The 19,602-nt window shown below is 49.5% G+C and overlaps 1 protein-coding gene across 1 annotated transcript in view; it reads right to left on the bottom strand.

The window, feature by feature from the left end:
* Nucleotides 1-283: 283 nt before the first annotated feature.
* The window catches only part of PASD1 (PAS domain containing repressor 1), a gene marked incomplete at its 3' end in the record, with an annotated part of 28,046 nt that continues 8,727 nt past the window's right edge, over nt 284-19,602 (bottom strand). Inside the window, exons 8-20 of the mRNA XM_082488225.1 lie at nt 19,116-19,198; nt 15,300-15,406; nt 12,349-12,496; nt 11,170-11,251; nt 9,123-9,246; nt 8,226-8,335; nt 7,666-7,752; nt 6,375-6,533; nt 5,054-5,257; nt 4,022-4,224; nt 2,406-2,498; nt 1,716-1,923; nt 284-454 (exon numbers count right to left, since the gene is read on the bottom strand). Of these exons, the coding sequence (XP_082344351.1) occupies nt 284-454; nt 1,716-1,923; nt 2,406-2,498; nt 4,022-4,224; nt 5,054-5,257; nt 6,375-6,533; nt 7,666-7,752; nt 8,226-8,335; nt 9,123-9,246; nt 11,170-11,251; nt 12,349-12,496; nt 15,300-15,406; nt 19,116-19,198 (1,779 nt within the window). The remainder of the gene's footprint in view (nt 455-1,715; nt 1,924-2,405; nt 2,499-4,021; nt 4,225-5,053; nt 5,258-6,374; nt 6,534-7,665; nt 7,753-8,225; nt 8,336-9,122; nt 9,247-11,169; nt 11,252-12,348; nt 12,497-15,299; nt 15,407-19,115; nt 19,199-19,602) is intronic.

Here is a 19,602-nt window from a genome sequence, read left to right on the forward strand (position 1 = left end):
CTCCCTGCAGCCGGAAAGCCATCGCCTTCCAGTTGTACGGCTGTGCTGGGCAAGAGCACGTACGGCTGCCGGAGCAGCATCACGGCTGCGTGGAAATCCCAACTGACGAGGTGCCCCCGGGGCCATCTGTTCCCTGTGGGGACCGTCCCTCCAGCCACCACCTTCCCCGCAGGGCCCGACCTCACCCGTCCCGTGCTCTGATGGCGGCGTCCTCCCCTCCGCCTGCGCCCGGGGCGCCGCGCGGCCGCAGCCAAGGTGGTCCCTTGCCTCCCGCACCCGGCGTTCAGGGCAGCTGCATCTCGGGCAGGTCGGGCAGGTTGCAGGTCTGGCCCTGCGCGTGGCGGCTCTGCTGCTGCGGGTGGAGGAAATAGCTCAGGGGGTTCTGCTGCGGGGTTGGGGGGGGCTGGAAAATGCGCTGGGTCGGACCCCCTGGCACCGGCTCAGGTCCTTGCATCTGTTGGGAGACACAAATCCGACACGTCAAACCTGCCCCACCTCCTATCTACTCCCTCTTTTGATGCCGGGCTGAGGCTGAGGCTCGTACCCAGCAGCGTGAGTACCAAGTCCTAAAGATAACCTCTGCCCATGGAGAGTAGGAGTTGTGGACAAGCGGCTTGGGATGCTGGTGCTATCAATCAGCATGGCTAACAACGCCTGGAGAGTACGGAGGGGAAGCAGGAGCCATCCGTCCTACCAGCCCCACGGGGAACCCAGCAGGAATGGAGACCTTCAAAAGGTACTTGGACACAAGGTAAAATCTGCAGGACACGCAACCTCCACCTTCCATGGGAAGGATCTTCAGGCAGCCAATGAAGAGGTTGTAGAGCGACCTTGTCCGTGTACCTTGCGGCTGGTACCCTGGACTTGCTGGTTCATCCCCAACGAAGACACTGTGGCACCAAAGCCTGGTTTTCTCTTCCCCTGGAGCTATTTCTTTCCCCCCGCATCATCATTCTGCTCTCCATATTGCTAGTCCTCAGGACCTCAGTGCAGCCCGTGAGCACAGGTACCCAAAGCGGGGACGCCTCACATCCACATTTGCTGACAACAATGATTAATTTCTCACTCTAAATCCAGTCTACTTTCGGCTGTACCCACTCCTCCTGCTTTGTTTTATACCATCTTTGCCTGGAGAACCGTAACTTACCTCCACCAACCAGGCAAGCCTCGGAGAGTGTTTTACTAATTAATTATTAGTTTCAGCAACTCCACTCCTTGACAGCGCCATTGGTTTGGCACGCCCTGATGAAGCTGTGCTTTGAAAAACCAAAATCGCCTCCTCTAGAGGTTTGTGTTGTGAAACACCCATTTATCGAAAGAAAGCAGTGACGGCAGCTGATAAAAAAGCCTTGCTATGCTGAGACATGACAGCAGGAGGCACATTTTCAAAAGAGCTTCTCTCTTATCATGTTTCATGTCTACAGCAAGATTCCCACCAGAGGTCCTCTGGATGACAAGCTGTGTTTGAAAAACTGGATGTTTCTTCTGGGTACTACGTGATAACTGAGTTTGTTGGAAAATATGGCCTTGAATGGGTGCAGAGCCACCCTGGAAAGGTTGAGCACGTGGGTATGTGCAGATACAATGGGAACGGAGGACGTGCGAGTGCACCGACCAGGTTTGATTAGCCAAGCAAGCCCCACTTCTCCAAAAAAATCAACCCAACCCTAAAGCCATCCCTGTGCATCCTCACAAACCTCTTCCAGCTCCATTACCTGAAGGTAGAGACGGTGCTGCTGAACCTGTTGCTGTGGCCACTGATGAAGATGGACCGGTGTGTTTGCCTGGTGGGACGTGAAGCTGGTGTGTGGGATCATCAGAGATGGGGAGAAAATGGGCGATGGGGCTGGAGGTCGGACGGTGCTACAGGTAATCGGTTGCATCTGTATTGGGGGAGGCAAGATCTGCTGCTCTGCAACAAATCTGTCACGAGGAAGAAAATAAGGCGTGAGAACCCAAACCCAGACCCACCCCCACTGTGGGCCCTGGGGAGCCCAAGTGCTGCAGGAACCAGGCTGGAGCAGGGTTTGTCAAACCGTGAAGAGCAAGGTGAAAGCAGACCCCAGACTCCCCCCTCCCCATCACGCATGGACTGGAAGTGCAGAAAATTAAGGGGTTTAAGGCTGTACAGCTCCTCCACGACTCGATTAGATGCTTTAAGCTTTGCAAAAGCCAGAAATCATTTAAAAAATCCTTTTTTCAGAGCATTTCTGTTATCATAAAGTTCTTTGTACATAAAAAATATTCTCATTACTTTTTCTCCTAACCGGCTGAGCTTTTGTTTCTTTAAAGACTAAGACTGTTTGTGTTTGCGTCATCGCATGCAAGTTTTTCAAAAGAATTTTCAGCGCCATAGAGCGCCCTGCTAAATCATTGCATGAAAGCAAGGGCCAGCAAAGACTCACTTTCCTTGCTGCCTGCTGGCACTGCTCTGTGCGGACTGGCCGCTGCCGTTGGCGGCGGGCATCATGGCTTGGCTAGACTGAGCCACCAGCATCCTGCGGTGGAGGAAAAACAGAGGATGCTCAGGGAAAGGAGAGGACCCAACTCCTGACCGTCAGTCTCCAGAAACAAATCTCTGAAAATCCTCCCTGAAAGCGTGCAAACCATCACCCTGAAGAAAAGCTAATGAAATAGGATGCTTATTATCACCTTGTCTAATGCACTCGCAGAGGCGAGCGGAAACTTGCTAAATCTTTCATGTAAGAAATGCGTTTTATAGACATTGAGACCTCTGGGGTTCATCTTGTTTCCTTACGCAGTATTTCAAAACAGCTGGATCATATAGGCAGTGTCTGCAGACACCTCCCTGAAAGGTGGTTGAATAGTTTGGGGCAGTTGTATATGATTTATACAACATTTCCAGCGTTGTATGAAAGAAAAATGGCTTTGCTGTGGCACTTGTCCTGGCTGAAGAAAAGACATTCTGGAGCTTCAGAGGAAGCAGAGGCAGGTTTGAGAGAGGCTGTCCCTGCTAGTTTGTCCTGTTCATTCCCTCTGATGGCGGCAGATGTCCGAAGGTTACTGAGGTACAGGGGCAATTTACGGAAATAGGGGGAGAAAAGGATTTCAGGCCCCTGAGGGTAGGGCATGGTGTGCACAGTGCCCTGCTCGCACACACAGCGGGCTCACCGCTAACCCAGATCTCTGCAGGAGGGAACTTCCCTATGACCCTGCTGTGGCACCCAGAGAGCATCACGGAATAACGGAGTTTCAGAGTTGGAAGGGACCTCTAGAGATCATCTAGTCCAACTCCCCTGCCAAAGCAGGAGTGCCCAGAGCACATTACTCAGGACTGCATCCAGGCGGGTCTTGAAAATCTCCAGAGAAGGGGACTCCACAGCCTCCCTGGGCAGCCTGTTCCAGTGCTCTGTCACCCTCACCGTAAAGAACTGTTTCCGTGTATTTGAATGGAACTTCCTGTGTTCTAACTTGTGCCCATTACCCCTCGTCCTGTCACTTGGAACCATTGAAAAGAGCCTGGCTCCATCCTCCTTCAACCCACCCTTTAGGTACTTGTACGCCATAATAAGGTCTCCCCTCAGCCTTCTCTTCTCCAGGCTAAAGAGTCCCAGCTCTCTCAGCCTTTCCTCATAAGGCAGATGCTCCAAGCCCTTAATCATCTTAGTTGCCCTTCGCTGGACTCGCTCCAGCAGTTCCCTGTCTCTTGAACCGGGGAGCCCAAAACTGGACACAGTATTCCAGTTGTGGCCTCACCAGTGCAGAGTAGAGGGGGAGAATGACCTCCCTCGACCTACTGGCCACACTCTTCCCTACGCAGCCCAGGATTCCATTGGCCTTTTTGGCGACAAGGGCACATTGCTGGGTCATGGATAATTTACTGTCTACCACAACCCCCAGATCCTTCTCCTCAGAGCTACTTCCCAGCAGGTCCGCCCCTAACCTATCCTGGTGCTTTGCATCAGCCCCGAGCCCAGCCGTGCCTGCCCTCCCCACCGCCCAGGTATTGCTATTTTCTAGCAGCGCCATCGGGATGGTCCCCGCGGGGCTGCGTTCGCACCTGAGGCTCCTGTCCTGGCTGTAGTCAGACTGCGGTTGCCTTTCGCCGCCATCAGCCGGCACCTGTGCAGCCACCGTAATGGGGTGCGTTTGTGAAAACACCATGGGGTTGTTGTAGAGGGGCACCGAAATGCTCGTCTGCCCCGGCAGACACGTTTGCTGGGCTTGGCTTCCTCTCATTAGGTGCTGCTGCTGCTGCTGTACCTGAAATGAAGGCACAGACACCCCCGTAAGTTTTTAAAGCTAAACAGAAGGCTAAAATAACTGCTTCCAGTATGCAAATGGGAAAAGGAGGAGGGACAGTAGGATATTCTCCCTGAACACAGCTGTAGGAACAGCATCTCTATTCAGGACAAACAGCCCATTTGCATTTATTGCCCCTGCAGGGCAGGTGCTGGGACCCTCAGCGGCCTCTTGAGAAATCAGAGTAGGAGGGTAAGGGCACGCAAGGCTCGAGGGAGAAGAGACGAGCTTAAGAGGGGAGGAGGACTGTAAACCTAAAGTCCCCAAGAAAAGCATCTCCTCCTTCCTTTAAAGCAGTAGTTTTGCTCTTTTTGCTTTTGGACACCTCAGTCCTTTCCCACAGAGGTGTGACCATCTATATCGTGGATTTAAGTCTAGCGATGCCAAAGTTGTTTTTCAAAGCTGCCTTCCAAGAGCTCTCAAGCAGAAGAGAATAAACCTTTAAAAATTATACCTACTTCCCCACGTTACAAAGTCACAACTCACACTGGCTACGAACAAGCATCATGTTGCAATCAACGAGAGCCCAAACCCCCCACTCACTTCCTCTCTGGTCACCGGGACGGCCTCAGCGGTCCCCAGGGTTTAACGCTTTGAGGCTACCTGGCTTTTATTTTTACAGTTGAATGACATCATTCACAACTGACTCTCAACATAAATTTCGTAATGCCAGCTACAGAGTAAAACCAGCACAGAGGAGATGTGCAGGGCCACGGGGAGGGGGGACACGGCAGACAAGTATTTAAAAGCCAGGGAAGGGGATGATGAAGACAAGGAAGCAGCCAGCGACCTGGGCAGCCGTGCCACAGGGGTCCCTGAGGAATTGGCGCGGTGACGGCAGGTGGGTGCTGCAGTAGTGCTTCGTCCCCACAAGGCCTTGCTGTTGTGACTTCTTGGCTGTCGTCTGCCTGGGCGTCCCCGGTGCTGGCGGCCTCCTGGGGCTCGGGTGCTGCACGTTGTTAAAGACGACGGGGATCGGCTGCTGCATCAGCATCTTTAAATAAAAGAGACACATGAGTTGTCTCAGCTCATACAGTGGCTGTACTGCTGTCCCGGCTTCAGCTGGGATAGAATTAATTTTCCTTCTGGTTGCTGTGTTTGCTGTGCTTCAGATTTGGTATGAAAGGTATGTCCATAATGCATATTGCTTCAGTTGTTGCTAGGTGATGTCTATACTATTCAAGGACTTTTTGCAGCTTCCCATAGAAGCTGAGAGGGAGCACAGGCAGAACAATGGAATGGCCAATGGAATATCCCATGCCATAGACGCCAAGCTCAGTATATAACTGGGGGTAGGCCGGGGGGCAGGAATCGGCGATCTCTGCTCAGGACAGGCTGGGCAACCAATCATGGGGGTTGTGAGAGTGACTTGTGTTGTATTTCTTTATCTTGGATATTCTTTTACCATTATTATTATTATTGTTGTTATTATTATTATTTTCCTTTTTCTGTTATTGTTCTATTAAACTGCCTTTATCTCAGCTCATGAGGTTTTTTTCCCCTTTCCTTTCCCCTCCTTTTCTTCCTCTTCTCCCTGCCCTTCTGGGGGAAGGGGGAGAACTGTGCGAGCGGCTGCGTGCCCCCAGCTGCTGCCTGGGGTTACACCATGACAACTGCCTGGGAGACGGGGTCTCCGGCTCCCAGGCCGTCTCTATCAACATATATAACACTGCAGCAGCAACATCTCTAAATCCAGGGGCAAAGCGAACCATGGATAATAGAAAATCAAACGTTAGCTTGTGCTCAAATATTTATTCAGAGCCACGACCGTTCCAGCTCCATTACGCCTGTTGCGTTTTGCAGGAATGGCACTGGGGATCCAGCAGCGTTAACCGGCCACTGAACTGCCGAGCTTTTCATGCAGGCGGGACTTTAGATTAGCTTGGGATTGCTTTTTTCTAAATCATGAAAATTATTGATTCAACACTTAAGCAGATACTGACGCCACTCATCTCTCAGGAGGCGCTACTCCCACACCTGAGACCAAAGTACCAATTTATCCAGAGCTCATTTCTAAATGACTTTGCCACTGACGATTTAGCTACCGATCTGCGTGCTTAAAGGAAAAGCAAATAGTTTGTGGGTCTGGGAACCCCGGGGGCAGCGGGTACCTGCAGGTTGGAGTCCTGCACTAGCTGGAGCTGCTCCTTGATGACGTGGAGCTCTTCTTGCTGCGTCTTGATGTCAGCTTGCAGTATGCGAGTCCTCTCCTCCAGCTGCTCTTTCAGCTGATGCATCATCCCCAGCTGAGTCGGGAAATGGTACACTGGCTGCGGAGAACAGAGAACCAGATCGCGGGGTAGGACCAGTCCTGCTACTCACATTCATAGCGATGCTGGCTTCAGAAAAATCACGGCTTTTCAGTTTTTGCCATAGAAAAGATGACGCTGACAAAAAATGGCAAATGCATATTCAACCGAAGTCCCACTGTACTGCCAGAGCAGCAGCACAACTGGCGCATACTCAGCGCCTCACTCCCCGTCTCGGTCTGCTGGATTTCTGCGCAGAGGTGGTGCCTGTGCACGGGGCTCCCCTGTCCCCTCAGTGTGACACCCCGCTGATTTCAGACCGCTTGCGTCTTGCGGCAGACACTGCACGCTAGCCCTCGCCGCACCTCCAGGCTGGGCTTGCAGCTGTGCCGCTAATTATATTACAAATGCCGGGCCCGAGTTGGGCTGTAATCTCACCCTTCACACCCACATTGGCCGTCTTCAGTCCCTGTGTTACAGGCTGAATGTTTACGACGCTGACCTCAAAGCTCGGTGAGGACGGGCCTCATTGGTATGGTTTATGACTCCCACATTTTTCTTGTGTGGGTTTTTTTTTTTTTTTCCTTTTTCTGGCCAAACTCAAATATTCCGTGACACCCCCTCCCTCTACCAGGGCAATAAAACTCTTCAGCACCGCATCAGCCTGTAGTTAGTTGCTAACAATGCAGAGATGAGCTTTCCGCAGCCCACAAGTTTTGACAAGTGTAAAGTAAACCTCCTTCTAAGCTATTCCCTTGGGTGTCCTACCTGCTCTATATTATATATTATATATTAATTATATATTATATATTATATATTATATATTATATATTATATATTATATATTATATGCTATATCTTATATATTATATACGATATATGTTATATATTATATAGTGTATAATTATATATTTTATAATTATATATTTTTATAAGTCTATATTATATCTGTATTATATATTATATATTATCATAATATTGCTGCAATTAGTGGTTGCAGGTAAACCTCAGTAACAGCAGTGGGAAGGGCAAGGAAACCTTGCCCCCGCGCTGGGACCAGCCAGGGAGGAGGTAAGAGCAGTGAACCGGAGCCACCGAGCCTGCCCCGCTGGCTTGGCCATCCCAGTGCGTTTAACAAAAATAAACCACGTACCATCACAGCGTGCTGAGAGGGGACTGCCGGCTGAGCCACGGGATGCTGAGGGAGGTGTTCACCGGGGGCTTGAGGAGCTGCTATGGCCTAGAAATGAAAACTTTGCCTTACTGTAGGTCCATAGCACCTCTAGTGCAGAGTTGGTGCAACACCAGCTCATACCGGTGATGAACAACTGCAGGGAATTAGACAACTCCACGGGGACATGTGAGGATGAGTCTGAAGGGAGAATTTAAGCTCCTGCATGCCCCCCGCTAATTGCAAATCCTCGGTGCCAGCATCCAGTTTTGGGCAAAGGCCGTTTCACCGCGGGCTCGTGGTGTGAGAAGATGTTTAGCCTGGAGGAGCAAACCGTACCCCGAAGAGAGGCAGCAGAGGAGCCTCTAGCAGCTTTCCACCGGCTCTGCCGGCCGGCAGCGCTCCCCACAGCCCCGGGAAATCCCACGCTCAGGCCCGGCACGCTCAGAGGTGGGGATCCAGCCTCGCAGGGCGAGATCAAGGTCTGCCAAGCTCATTTCTTTACGGCGTCAGAAAGGCTTTTGCTCGCAGGCAGCACTGACCTGAGCGCTTCCAGCTGACGCCAGCCGCAGGGCCGCCTTCTCCGCCTGTCCCCCCGGCACCGACGGCCGCGTGGGAGTGCTGGTGTCCGTGTGTCGCATGGACGATGTAGCTGGAAAAGAGATGGTTTACTGTGAGACGGCACACCCGCGCCTGGGCACCCTGCCTAAGTCTGAGCTCCACGTACGCAGATGAGCAGTGACCCAAACACTGCCAGACTGGTCCCCAAACTGTCCCTCCGTGGTCCCTCTGGCTCCCCCGCCCGACTCGTGGGTTCTCTCCTGATGCTAATGCCCCGTTTCATCCCTCCCTACACGGCTGTCTCCAGGTGAGCTTTCCCACTCTCTCCCTTCAAGAAAAGCCCCCTGAGCCAGTTCCTACCCACGGCCCCACACGGGCACTGCTGGCACATCGCTGCTGCCCCCAGGGCGGGGGGGGGGGTCACTCGTGGGAGCTGGGATGAAGCTGCCAGCAAGGCAGGCAGCGTCCTGCGCTCCTTCTGCGGGGAATTATCATCAGGGACCAAACTACCCCATAACAAAAGTTTTGTCAGTGAGGTTCAGGGCTCGATCAAAGTCCTTCAGCTCAGCGAGTCACCTCCTGTCACAGTCACCCTGAGCCACAGCAAACAACCACAACCCTCAGCGGGTGGCAAACGGGGGAGAAAGCTGCTCTCACGCCGGCAGCGGGCTAAGAGGGAAAAGGCAGCATGTGGCCGTGGCTCCACTGCCGTACCGTAACTTGTTACGGCACAGTACATCCGTTGCGGTGCTGAGCATCCCCCCTCCTGCCCTGACTCGGTCGCTCCCAGCCGAACCCCAGTATTTTGGAGGCTGCTCTGCCCTGCAGCCCGCTCCTCGCCCCCACGCTGGGCTGCCCACGGCCGCGCTGGCACCTACACGCGGAGTCGGAGAGGGCGGTGTGCGAAGAGCGCCGGGAGCTGTGGGACGACAGTGACACTCCTTCCCGGCTGGCATCCTGGCTGCTGCCGCACTGCCCCACGTCCAGGTAGCTGCTGTGGCTCTACAGGGAGCGAAGCACAAGTGGCAAGATCGTCAGCAGGAGAGGACGGCGCTGGAGGGGACCTCCACCTCCCTGACCACTTGTTTGCAGAGAAAAATAGCAGACTGGGTGCGCCGAGGGCCAGCGCTGCAGCACCGCACCACCAGACCCTGGCGCGGTATTCAGTCACCCCCTCAAAGTTCACCCTAAAGCCTTCAGGTATCCCCGTGCTGACAGGACCCTCAGGATCACACCCTGGGCACCCCTGGCTTTGGGGTGATGCCACGCATTTCTGTCCCAAGACACTTGTCTGGTGGCAGCAAGTGGCGATGCGGGACACACACTGGGCATCGTGTGGATGCCGTGGGGATGGCTGCCCGTGCCCCACGCTCTGGCATGCCACCCTCCTGCTCTCCTGCCCACGGAGCTGTGTGCAAATGGAAATACGCTTTTATAATTAGCTTCCTTCTGCCTGATTTCTTCAGGGGTGTCATGGACTTGGGCCGGGGCACACTGGGGAGCGGTGGCAGAGGTAACGAATGAAGGTGGCGGGAGGGGCTGGCTGGGGAACGGTTCAGTTCATTGCAGTGATGGAGATGGCTGGGAAGGGACATGGAGCAGTGGCACGAGGCATCAGCCGCAGCCCTAGGAGAACCTACACCAAACGGCTCCTGCGGGGGACAGGTACCGGGCGATGCGGAGAGCTGCAACCCCGCTGGCTGCTGCCTGGGGACCAGTGGCTCCCAGCAGGCTGTTCTGGGCAGGAGCCGGGCAGCGCATCCGCAGAGGGGAACAGCCTACACTAGTGAGTATTAACGGCTTTGGAGCTGTCACACCGAAACGACGGATGCCACCTGGCAGATGCTTTATGGCAAACAGCCCATAACTGTTGGGTAGTAGGAGACCGTTTCACCTGCAGCATGTGGGTGACCACAATGGCCATGCTACCACCCTCCCCATGCCTCCCAGGGAGCTCCCCAGCTTCCCACTCCCCTCCAGAAGATCAAGCAATGGGATTGATGGCTCTGCCTCTCCTCCAGCTGCCTTACATCTACAGATGCAGCTTAAGAGCTACAGAAAAATATCTCAGCTATCACTTGGAAAGGGGAAAAAGACACAGAAGTGTGCTGTGGTGACAGAGAAGCAGCTGTTTGCAAGACGGTCCTTGCTCAAGTGCAAAAGGTCTCTAGGACTTGCATCCCATCTCTACGTCCCATAAATGGCTTCTATAAGACAATGTCTGAAGAGCAATGAGGCTAATGGAGTGATAATTACCCAACATTCCACTTGAAATTACTTTGATGACTGGTCTTATTTGTAAACTACTGAAAGGAAGAACTTAAAAGTAATTAAAATGACCTTGTTAATTGGGCAGGTGTGTTGGGATGCCAGACTGACTCAAGCCACGGGAATTACTGCTCTGGTCACAAACCTACACTCGATGCAATCCTGCCCAATGGTGCAAACAGAGCTGAAATCTGGAGTAAGAATAAGTGTTTTCCTTCACTTCCAATCTTCATCTAAGCCTCGGTGACGAGCTGGCATTAACAAAACAGGTACCATGTGGTACTGCCCTGCGCTCGGATCCTCTGCGCCTTACCAGCGGTGACAGGTACAGCAATCTAGCCTCCAGCTCCAGCTCTACTTTTCTGCTTCTGAACTGAGGTGGTTTAACCTATCGTTTGCGTAACAGTCTCAGAAAGACAATGAATAGCAGAACAGCAGCACTGCAACTGCTGGATTTGCAGTTATATGCTTGAACCAAGACGGGTAATTTAGAGCCATGCAGTGGGAAACTTCTATAGCGTCCGCCTGAGTCATAACCCAACTGAAGGCTTGGAAGGAGATGGGAGTAAAGGAGGAGAAAGAACAGATATTTTCCTACGACTGATTACTCAGTTTGGTTTAAACACCAACTCATTCGACTGTGAAGGAACATGGTACCTTTAGAGAAGAGGATGCCAGTTCAATTGATGACTCTTCAAGGCCAAGATCTCGCCTTCTTTCAGCTCGAACTTCTGCATAACTAAAAAGATAATTAAAAAAAATAAAAATCCACTTTTCCAGTCTGGATATTGTCTGCTGTATGGTAACCATCCTACCATAGAGGTCACTATGGAGTTTTCATGTTGAATCACAACCTTCGCACAGCACACACACACTCTCATATAGAAGGTGCTTAGAGGAACACCATCATACAGCCTTGTGATCTGTGAGTAACTGCACGTGCTGAATATTCTCAGAGTAGAAACAGCAGGGCGCTCTCCCAGTCCAATTGCGCCCAGGACTGGAGAGCCTATATGATTAATTGCACTAATCATTCCAAGCACAAACATATACACTCTTTTGCAAATTTTGGCCCTGGATGCCTTCAAACAAAACTAATCTAAAAGCAAAGTGCATTTGGTTATTGGAGACAACATGGGTGTCTTTATCCTCAGTACAATTTTTTTGTCTACTCAAGTTCATAGAAGAACCAGCGCGTCACTATTTTACAAGCCCTTCAGTAAATATATTCTCAGTCTTAACATCATCTTTTTTTTGAGATGACAGCGGCAGTCAAGCAGATTCCTCTCCAGAAGGTGCGTATCACAGAGCATCCCACAGGCACACCGCCTTCCAGCGTGGGTTTGCAGCCCAGCACAAGCGGCTTCCCACTAGGGGGGGATCCTGGGCTGAATTTCAGGTGAGGAATACGGCCAGCGGGCCAGCAGCTAACTAACTTCAAGTCATAAATATTTAAAGCTCTGATCAAAAGGTTTTGTAGGACATGTATGATCCCATTCACGCCCATAAAGCCGTCTGATTCTTAACAGCTTTCATTCTTCCTACGGCCATGGCATTGCCAGGGATAAAAGGGGAATGTAACACACTGATAGACGCGGCCAACGGTGGCTTCCGGGCTTTTGGCTTGGTTGCCAAGAAAAAAAAAAAAAAAAAAAAGAGTAATGAAAACACATTATGCTTTTCCCCATGTTCCCTGTCACAATAGTTTTCTAGAACTACATACCATGTCACTGCGTCAATATGCACAGCAAATATTTGGCTAACACAAACCAGGACTAGAAGAAAGTAATGGTCGAGCATGACACGCACCGCGAAGCGTTTGGTGCTCGCTCCTACCTAACTACCAGGTGAGTGCAGACGATGAACTCGGGTTTGGAATTCCACTGGTGGTAGGTGATGTAGTAGTGTGTCTGCAGCCATATCCACTGCTGGCCTTTGGTCAGGAACCGATAGTAACAGGACTTGCCTTTTCCAAACTGCATCACTGTTAAATAAAAAAGAAAGCGATTTACAGCAAACAGAGGTTTCATGGTGCAAAGGTGATTAGAAAACCCACTTGGTCCCGTTCCCCTCTCGCAGTCTGCTGCTGCACTAAAGTGGCACTTTTGGCTTTACAAACACGGCAGATGATACACGACCATGAACCGAGCTTTTATTTGGGTTCTTTTCTGCTACTGATTTTCATGAGAGCGCTTTGCTATTTTGAGATTGTTCTTATACCTAATAATCGGCGTGACTATGTAACTAGCTATACTCTTGTAACTTATTCCTGGGCTCCTCTGAAATAAGCATAAATAGCATTAATTAAACAAAGTATCAGCCTTTCACAAGTACATGAGAATGCATTTCAAAGACTGGGGCCTTGAAGTCAGGATCCTAATCATGGCACAAAACACTAAGATAGTGGAGTTTTAGTGGTTTAACTGGGAGTTTTCTTCCAAGAGATGCCCTAAATACACCAGACCTGGTATGCGTTATCAGGGTATGTCTGGAAAAATCTCAAGTGGTGTAATACAACTGGAACATAATGAGGGGAATTACATTAAATAACCACATTAATTGTTCCCAGACTGCTGGGAGTACAGACTGAAACACGCTCACTTAAAATACCCATAATTAATGCAAAGTAAAATACAAACGTGGTTTAAGCAAACGCATTTCACTTCACAGTAGGCAAGATGCCTGCCCAGAGCGGTCAACCTGATGAACGGGAACTCACCAAGCCACACGAACCCAAGTATTTGTACTCACCTGCACACCTCTACTTTGTTAAATATCAGGACTAACTTCTGTAGCGATCCCATTAACAGTGATGGGCTTCAGATAAAGCACTTAGTGAAGGTCTTCTGGCTAACAGGCCATGCTGGGGATCACTCAGCTCCTACTCCTGGCAGAGATTTCCTGAAGCAACTTCTAGAAGTCACTTTGCCAGCTCCTTACTTTGACCCCCTGCACAGCAAGATTAAAAGGTCCTTTCCCTCAGGTGTGTTATGCAAATACTCTTAATGTGTAAGAGGGGATCCGTGGCTAATCGAGATGTAGAACATAAATCACTAAATAGATTCTCTGCTGGATGATCTGACCCCACTCTCAATATAGTTAGCGTCCACGTCGAACCGCATGCACGTGTTACCAAAAGGACATCAGCTGGTTAAGTAGCTCACTTCTGTCTGAATGGTCTTTTAAGCAAAGACCACTAAAAAGCACTGTACTTGAGAGCAATTAAAATATTCCTTTAATATTCCCATCTACACGCTTGCTGCACTCGATGCAACTCGTGTCTAGCCCCTTTCACCGCTTCCTTCGGGCGCTCAGCCGGGCGACCTGCTTCCCCACCGCCTGTTCTGCGCCAGCGCTTCGCCTTGACGGGGCAGAAAAGCCGGCAGGGGAGTGGGGTGGGGAAACTCGACATCCAGAGAAGTCATTTTCTCCATTCTCTGCTAGGTCCTTTACCGTCTTATACGCGTAAGTGGTAGAGGGTACGTGGTAGAGATGGGGGTGGTTCGCAACTCAGAGATGAAGAGGTAGAGATGGTTCGCAACTCAGAGATGAAGCAGCTCGCCTAGCTCCAGCGTGCTGGGAGGCTCTGGAGTTTCTTGGTGTCCCTGCATGGAGCTGCTCTGCATCCCACTTTCTCCGCTTTCTCCACTCTCTGGGGTGTCCTTGTTTTCTTTTGACAAAACACTCTTTCAAACGGAGACAGCAGAGAGACAAACAGATAGAGAGTTTGCCCAACAGGGAACCTATAGGTAGTATTTCTTGGCAAAATACCCGATTACCTAGATGCTTTTTACAAAGCGTGCGGTTACTTCATTGCAGTGCTCGGCAATGCAAACCAGCTGGAGGACAGCCCGAATTCTGGCTCAATATCTCAGTCTGAAGTGCACGTAACAAAATGGAAAAATACAGTCTCAGGGACAGAACATCTCACACGCTCATCTGGTAGGAAAAGCACAGTGATTAATAGTAGACCACATCTGCCGCCACCTTTTGGCCTTCCTCAGATGAGCTCCAGCCTTCAGCAGGACACGGTGCTTCAGCCGCGGGCTGCACTGCCGCAGCCTTTGGGCTAAGGGCTCCTTCTGACCTGGCTCCTCCTGGGCTCTTGCAGGTCACAGTATTCCACCCTGCACAAAGATGAACTTCACGGACATTCTCTGGTGTTCACCCATCAGCCTGAACGGGACTTTTCTGCTCTTCTGCCTTACTTTCAGATCGACCAAAAGCGAGCCATCTTCACCCACAGGGAATACGTATTTGGTACTTTTGTATCTAAAAAAGAGTCTGAATCTCCAGAAGCATTTCGCTAGTAGTTAAGTGAGGCTCGCAACATCCAATTGCTCAGGCAGGTGATCCAAACGCGGCTTTCGGAAGGCATTTTGGTGAGCTGAGCTCCGGCTGACTCCGGAGCCCAGAGGCACAGCAAGACCCCATGAACTGTGACAATCAAGAAAACTCCCAGGATTTGGAGCTGCCCTCACAAACTGGGAGCAGAGCGTGGAAAGCTCTGACTTCCCATCTATTAATCTCATTTCACTCTCAAGACAACCTGTGCTCAAACAGCGTATCTGCCAATTTGGGAAACCTGCACAAACAGTTCCTGATCGGAGTGAATTCTGCAGGGATTCATCCTCCCAGGTAAGCGCCGGCTATGACAGACTGTCATGGGGAGAGAGAATTCCCTCGTGCCCCAGATAAAGATGCCTTTTGCGACGAGGAGTAAAAGGTTTTGCAGGAGCGACAAACGAGATCAAAGACAGGCACGCTGCAGAGGGAGAGGAACTTACAGTGTTCATGGCACCTAGCAAGAAGCTCCAGGTCATCTGCGTGGTAGTAATCATACCCTGACGTTCCCAGAACCTCAAAGGGTAAATATCCTATAATAGGCGGAGCCCTGGAAGGGAAGCAAAGGGCAGGGAGTGAGCACAAAACCTGACACTTTGACATCCTGGCAGATATGCTGCCATACTACTGACCAGAACCGTCTCGTACGTTCACTTGGCACGGAAATCAGGAGCGGGTTTTCATATACACAATGCTGTATTTTCATTCACAAGAAGAAAAAAAAAAAAAAAAGAAAAAAACAACAGCGAGGGAGAGGTAAAAATTGAGAAAATGAAAAGGTGTGTGTTTACTGTTTCATAGCCTATTCATTATGTGGGTGTAGAGAAAGGCATGTACGTACGTACGCAAGTGACTCAATTCATTAAGCATGTTGTGAGACACACCGCTTGAGGAACGCTATGGCTCTGCCTGTGCCTAATAACTCGGAGCTCGAGTAAAATTATCCAGTAGGTCGGATGTAAATGTCAGCTGGGTAGTAACTGTGGAAGAAAGAGTAAGTGGGAAACTGCAATGTGTGTCAGGACCAGCCTGGGTAAAAGAGAAAGTAATTGTTCCTGTGGAAAAGCTTGGGAAATTATAACCAGCAAAAAATGTTTCTACGCTGGAAGTAAAGATAAGAATAGGCATGGGGCTGACTTTAAGGACTGTTATTTCTATGACAGATGGAGAAGGAATCGAGGAAGTCTTTAGATGGGCACATTGCAACGACTTACCTGACTATTCTGCTGTCAATTCTAGACTTTTCATTCTCCAGGCAATATATGAGATTGTTGTTTTTTTTTTTTTTAAACAGGTGTCCTAACAACACTGAGCTCACGCACAGCCTTCACCGGAGCCCACTAGCTTATGATTATGAAACAACACTACAATGTGAGGTGAAAACCACTATTTTTGCCTCTACTCCCTGTATCAGCAAGCTGCCTTCTGTCCCCTAACGCTCAAGCCCTCCCGCTTGCACCAATTCAGGCACTGCACGCACTTTGTGAGGCAGGACTTGTGCTAATTTGGCTCCACCTATTTGTTTTGGCTGCCGGAGGTGCTGGTAGCACGAGGTTCCCCTGCCAAGCTCAGGGCCTTCTGCAGGAATGAGGCGGCGGCGTGTGAGGGAAACGGTTAACGTTGCAAAACCAGGGCAGGCTGAAGGTGTCACTGCCCATCAGACCTGCCTCTCCCACTGCCTTTCTCTTGGCGTGTGGAGCGACCCTCGTAAGGAAGGTGAGTGGCGTAAAGTGGCCAAGAATACGAGCAAGAAATTATTTAAGTGTAAGTACATTTGGGTTTGGATGGATCAATCCCGAGTCTTCTGGATATTAATGTGGGAAGTCCTCCTGTCCTGGCTGAGCGACCTAGCTCCACATTGGTACTCCTGAGAGACACGGTGGGCACAACTAAAGACAGCCCAGACAGGTCTATAACCTCTCTCTTCCCCACAATCACGAGCAGTTCGGCACCAAATGGGAAACAGGGCAAAAAGGAAGAGCACTCAAGAGCAGCCTCAGGAGGACCAAGGTCTGAGCAGGAGCTCCCGAGTCCCAGCACAAGGGTTGGCTGGAAGAGCCAGTCCTCCGCACTCTCTGATGGCAAAGCTCTTGAAACAGAGCGCGCTTAGTACACAGTGGTCTCTGCCACAACACAGTCTTATTTATTCAAATAACTTCTCATAGAGCACTGTGTTCCTTTTCCTCATGTGACCCACATTTCTGTTAATGACAATAATATGTGTATTTATTAAAGCGTCCTTCCTTGCTGTCTCTTTGGCAGACCGCGCCAGTGTCTCTCCTATCGTTAATGACATGCTTATATTCAAGACAATAAAGTCTTTCAGATGCACAGCAGATAAACATTTAAACTGATCAGGAAAGTATTATGCTTTCCTGACTTTTACCAGAATTCTTTAAATGTGAAGGCAACCACAAACCGCTCCTCGTCTGTCATTTGACAAGGAGCTGGCTGCCTTGCTTGTGGAACAATTGGAAAGTGTCTCGTTAGCTTTAGTTCCAGCCTTGAGGCCTGCAACTCGCTGTGCAAATGGAAACGGACGGTCTTCAGAGAGCCTTTCGAGTGCAGTCTTTTAATAAAGGAAGGAATAATAAGGAGAGGACCACAGTGCAGAAGAGAAATAGATCATTACCAAAGTTGACGTGCTTTCTTCCTCTACACATATTGACATGTAGACCCACAATATAGATGTTTCCTAGTTTTCTAATGTTTATCCAGATCTATGGAGTGCTTTCTCCATTATCTGTTTGTACTCCAATTTATGTTGTCGTCATGATAGCAAAGGTCCTGGCTCCAACCCATGCTGGGTACCCTCTGCCCCTGCTGATGGCACCCCTCAGCGGCAGGTGGTGCGAGTTGACACAAGTAAACGAGAAACAGCAAAATGCCCAACAACATCTCACAGCGTCCTCCGGGCTGTACAGGAAAGAGGTTTGACTTGGTGGTTAAATGAGACATCCCACACGATCCCCCGCTCTTTCTTGCGTCTGGGCTCACCGCTCACATGCAGGGCTGTCACAAATTCCGCCTCAGCATCTGCCTCAGCTTAATTTACTCTCAGTAACAGTGGTTTCCTCACTGGGGATATCAGTGGGACCGGAATGGCTGCAAGCACCGGGCGCAGAGAGATTCCTCTCTGAGTCATAACCCGGATTCATCAAAAGACTCTTTGATAGGTTTCAAAGCAGCTCCTGCTCACCTTATTCACAGGAGCTGCTGGGACACAGCCCTTCGGAAAACCAGCTCACTTCATCAGACAGGAAACAAGGGGCTTAGGGCTCCTTTACGAATCTTAACGTTAATCACCCGATTCTGAAAATGTGCGTTATTGGACAGGCCAATTAAAGTCTAACAAAGTCACTCCAGCAAGATCTCGCCAGCAGGAATAAGCAGCCAACTGTCCCAAACCCCACAGCGTTAACCATAGGGCTGTCGCAGGGTCAGTAAACACATCTTGTTTACTATATAAATGCAAGTTATTATTCGTTCATGTTTGCTCTCTCTCTTTCTTGCTCTAAATGTGCAGATGATATTTAGGTGGTTTTTTTCCTCCCAAATATTTTTTTTCCCTTCAGCCTTATTTACTAGTGTTCTAGTAATGACTACCTTTGCACAGCTTGCAAAGGGAGGGATAATGGAAAGGGTAGGATTTTGCAATATGCTTATGCATACATGTCAAATACAGAGAAGTAAGAGTGAACAAAACCCTCCAGCTTCTTTTGAAGAAAATGAACCCTATATTAATCAGCTTAATAAAGTGGTTCCAGTCTGTTTTATTCACCAAACTGAATCCTGGCCCACCGTATGGCCTTGTCAAAGACAAATCTGCAATTAAATCATCTTATCCACGGCTTTTTCTTTTATTTTTATAAATGCCATCTTTTCTCAAGGTGCAAATTAAAAGTTTATTAACACAGCAAAAGATTTAGACGGATTTCTGGAAGCTGTAGCTGGAAAACAGAGGAGCTAAACCAATATATGGAACAGGACCCACGCTGCTCAGTTTTAATATTTTGGTGAAGTTAGACATTTCTCTAAACATTTTCCCACTGTTTTGTTTGGTTTCTTACCTGTCTAAAATATGGAAAAGAGCAAAGCATTTAAGGTCGCCTAATAAACAAGTTCAGAGTATTATTACAGCCTCAGTTGCATTTTATTAGAGCTGTTCTACTTGGGATGTCAGGCAATAGCTACACGAAGTTTTCTATTTTTAAAGTACAGTTTGTTTATTCTTCAGTGACTAAAACCAAATCTCTTACCTGTGGTCCAAGAATAAAAACTTCCATTCCAAACTATGCCTCGACGTAAATTCTTCACATGGCTCTTCAACGTTGCAGAGCTCCTGCAAAACAGTTGGCACATTCAGACTTTTAATTCTAAGAAATGACAAAAGGAGCCCTCTATCAAGACCAAGGATGCATCTTCTTGGAATAACAAACCCTACCAAAATACAGTGCTTTTCAAGCACTTGACTTATTGTCCTCTAAGGAATGTATAAGCCTTCTTTTATAGATGCATAAACTGATGAAAAGCAGATGAATAATTTACCCTGGGCTAAATTTCAGAGTTAGGATAAATAGTCCAAGGGCCTCATCTTGCAGTCTGTGGACAAAATCCCCCAGCTTTTTGTAAATATTGGTATCTGAAGATGGATGACAGCACCAGGTCCAGCCTCAAACCAAGCTGGCTAAGGGTCTCTTGAGCAAGAAGCACCTACGGTCATTACCCTTGTCATCAGTGCGCTGC

This window comes from Vanellus vanellus, assembly GCF_965231255.1.
Source record: "Vanellus vanellus genome assembly, chromosome: 10".
NCBI lineage: Eukaryota > Metazoa > Chordata > Aves > Charadriiformes > Charadriidae > Vanellus > Vanellus vanellus.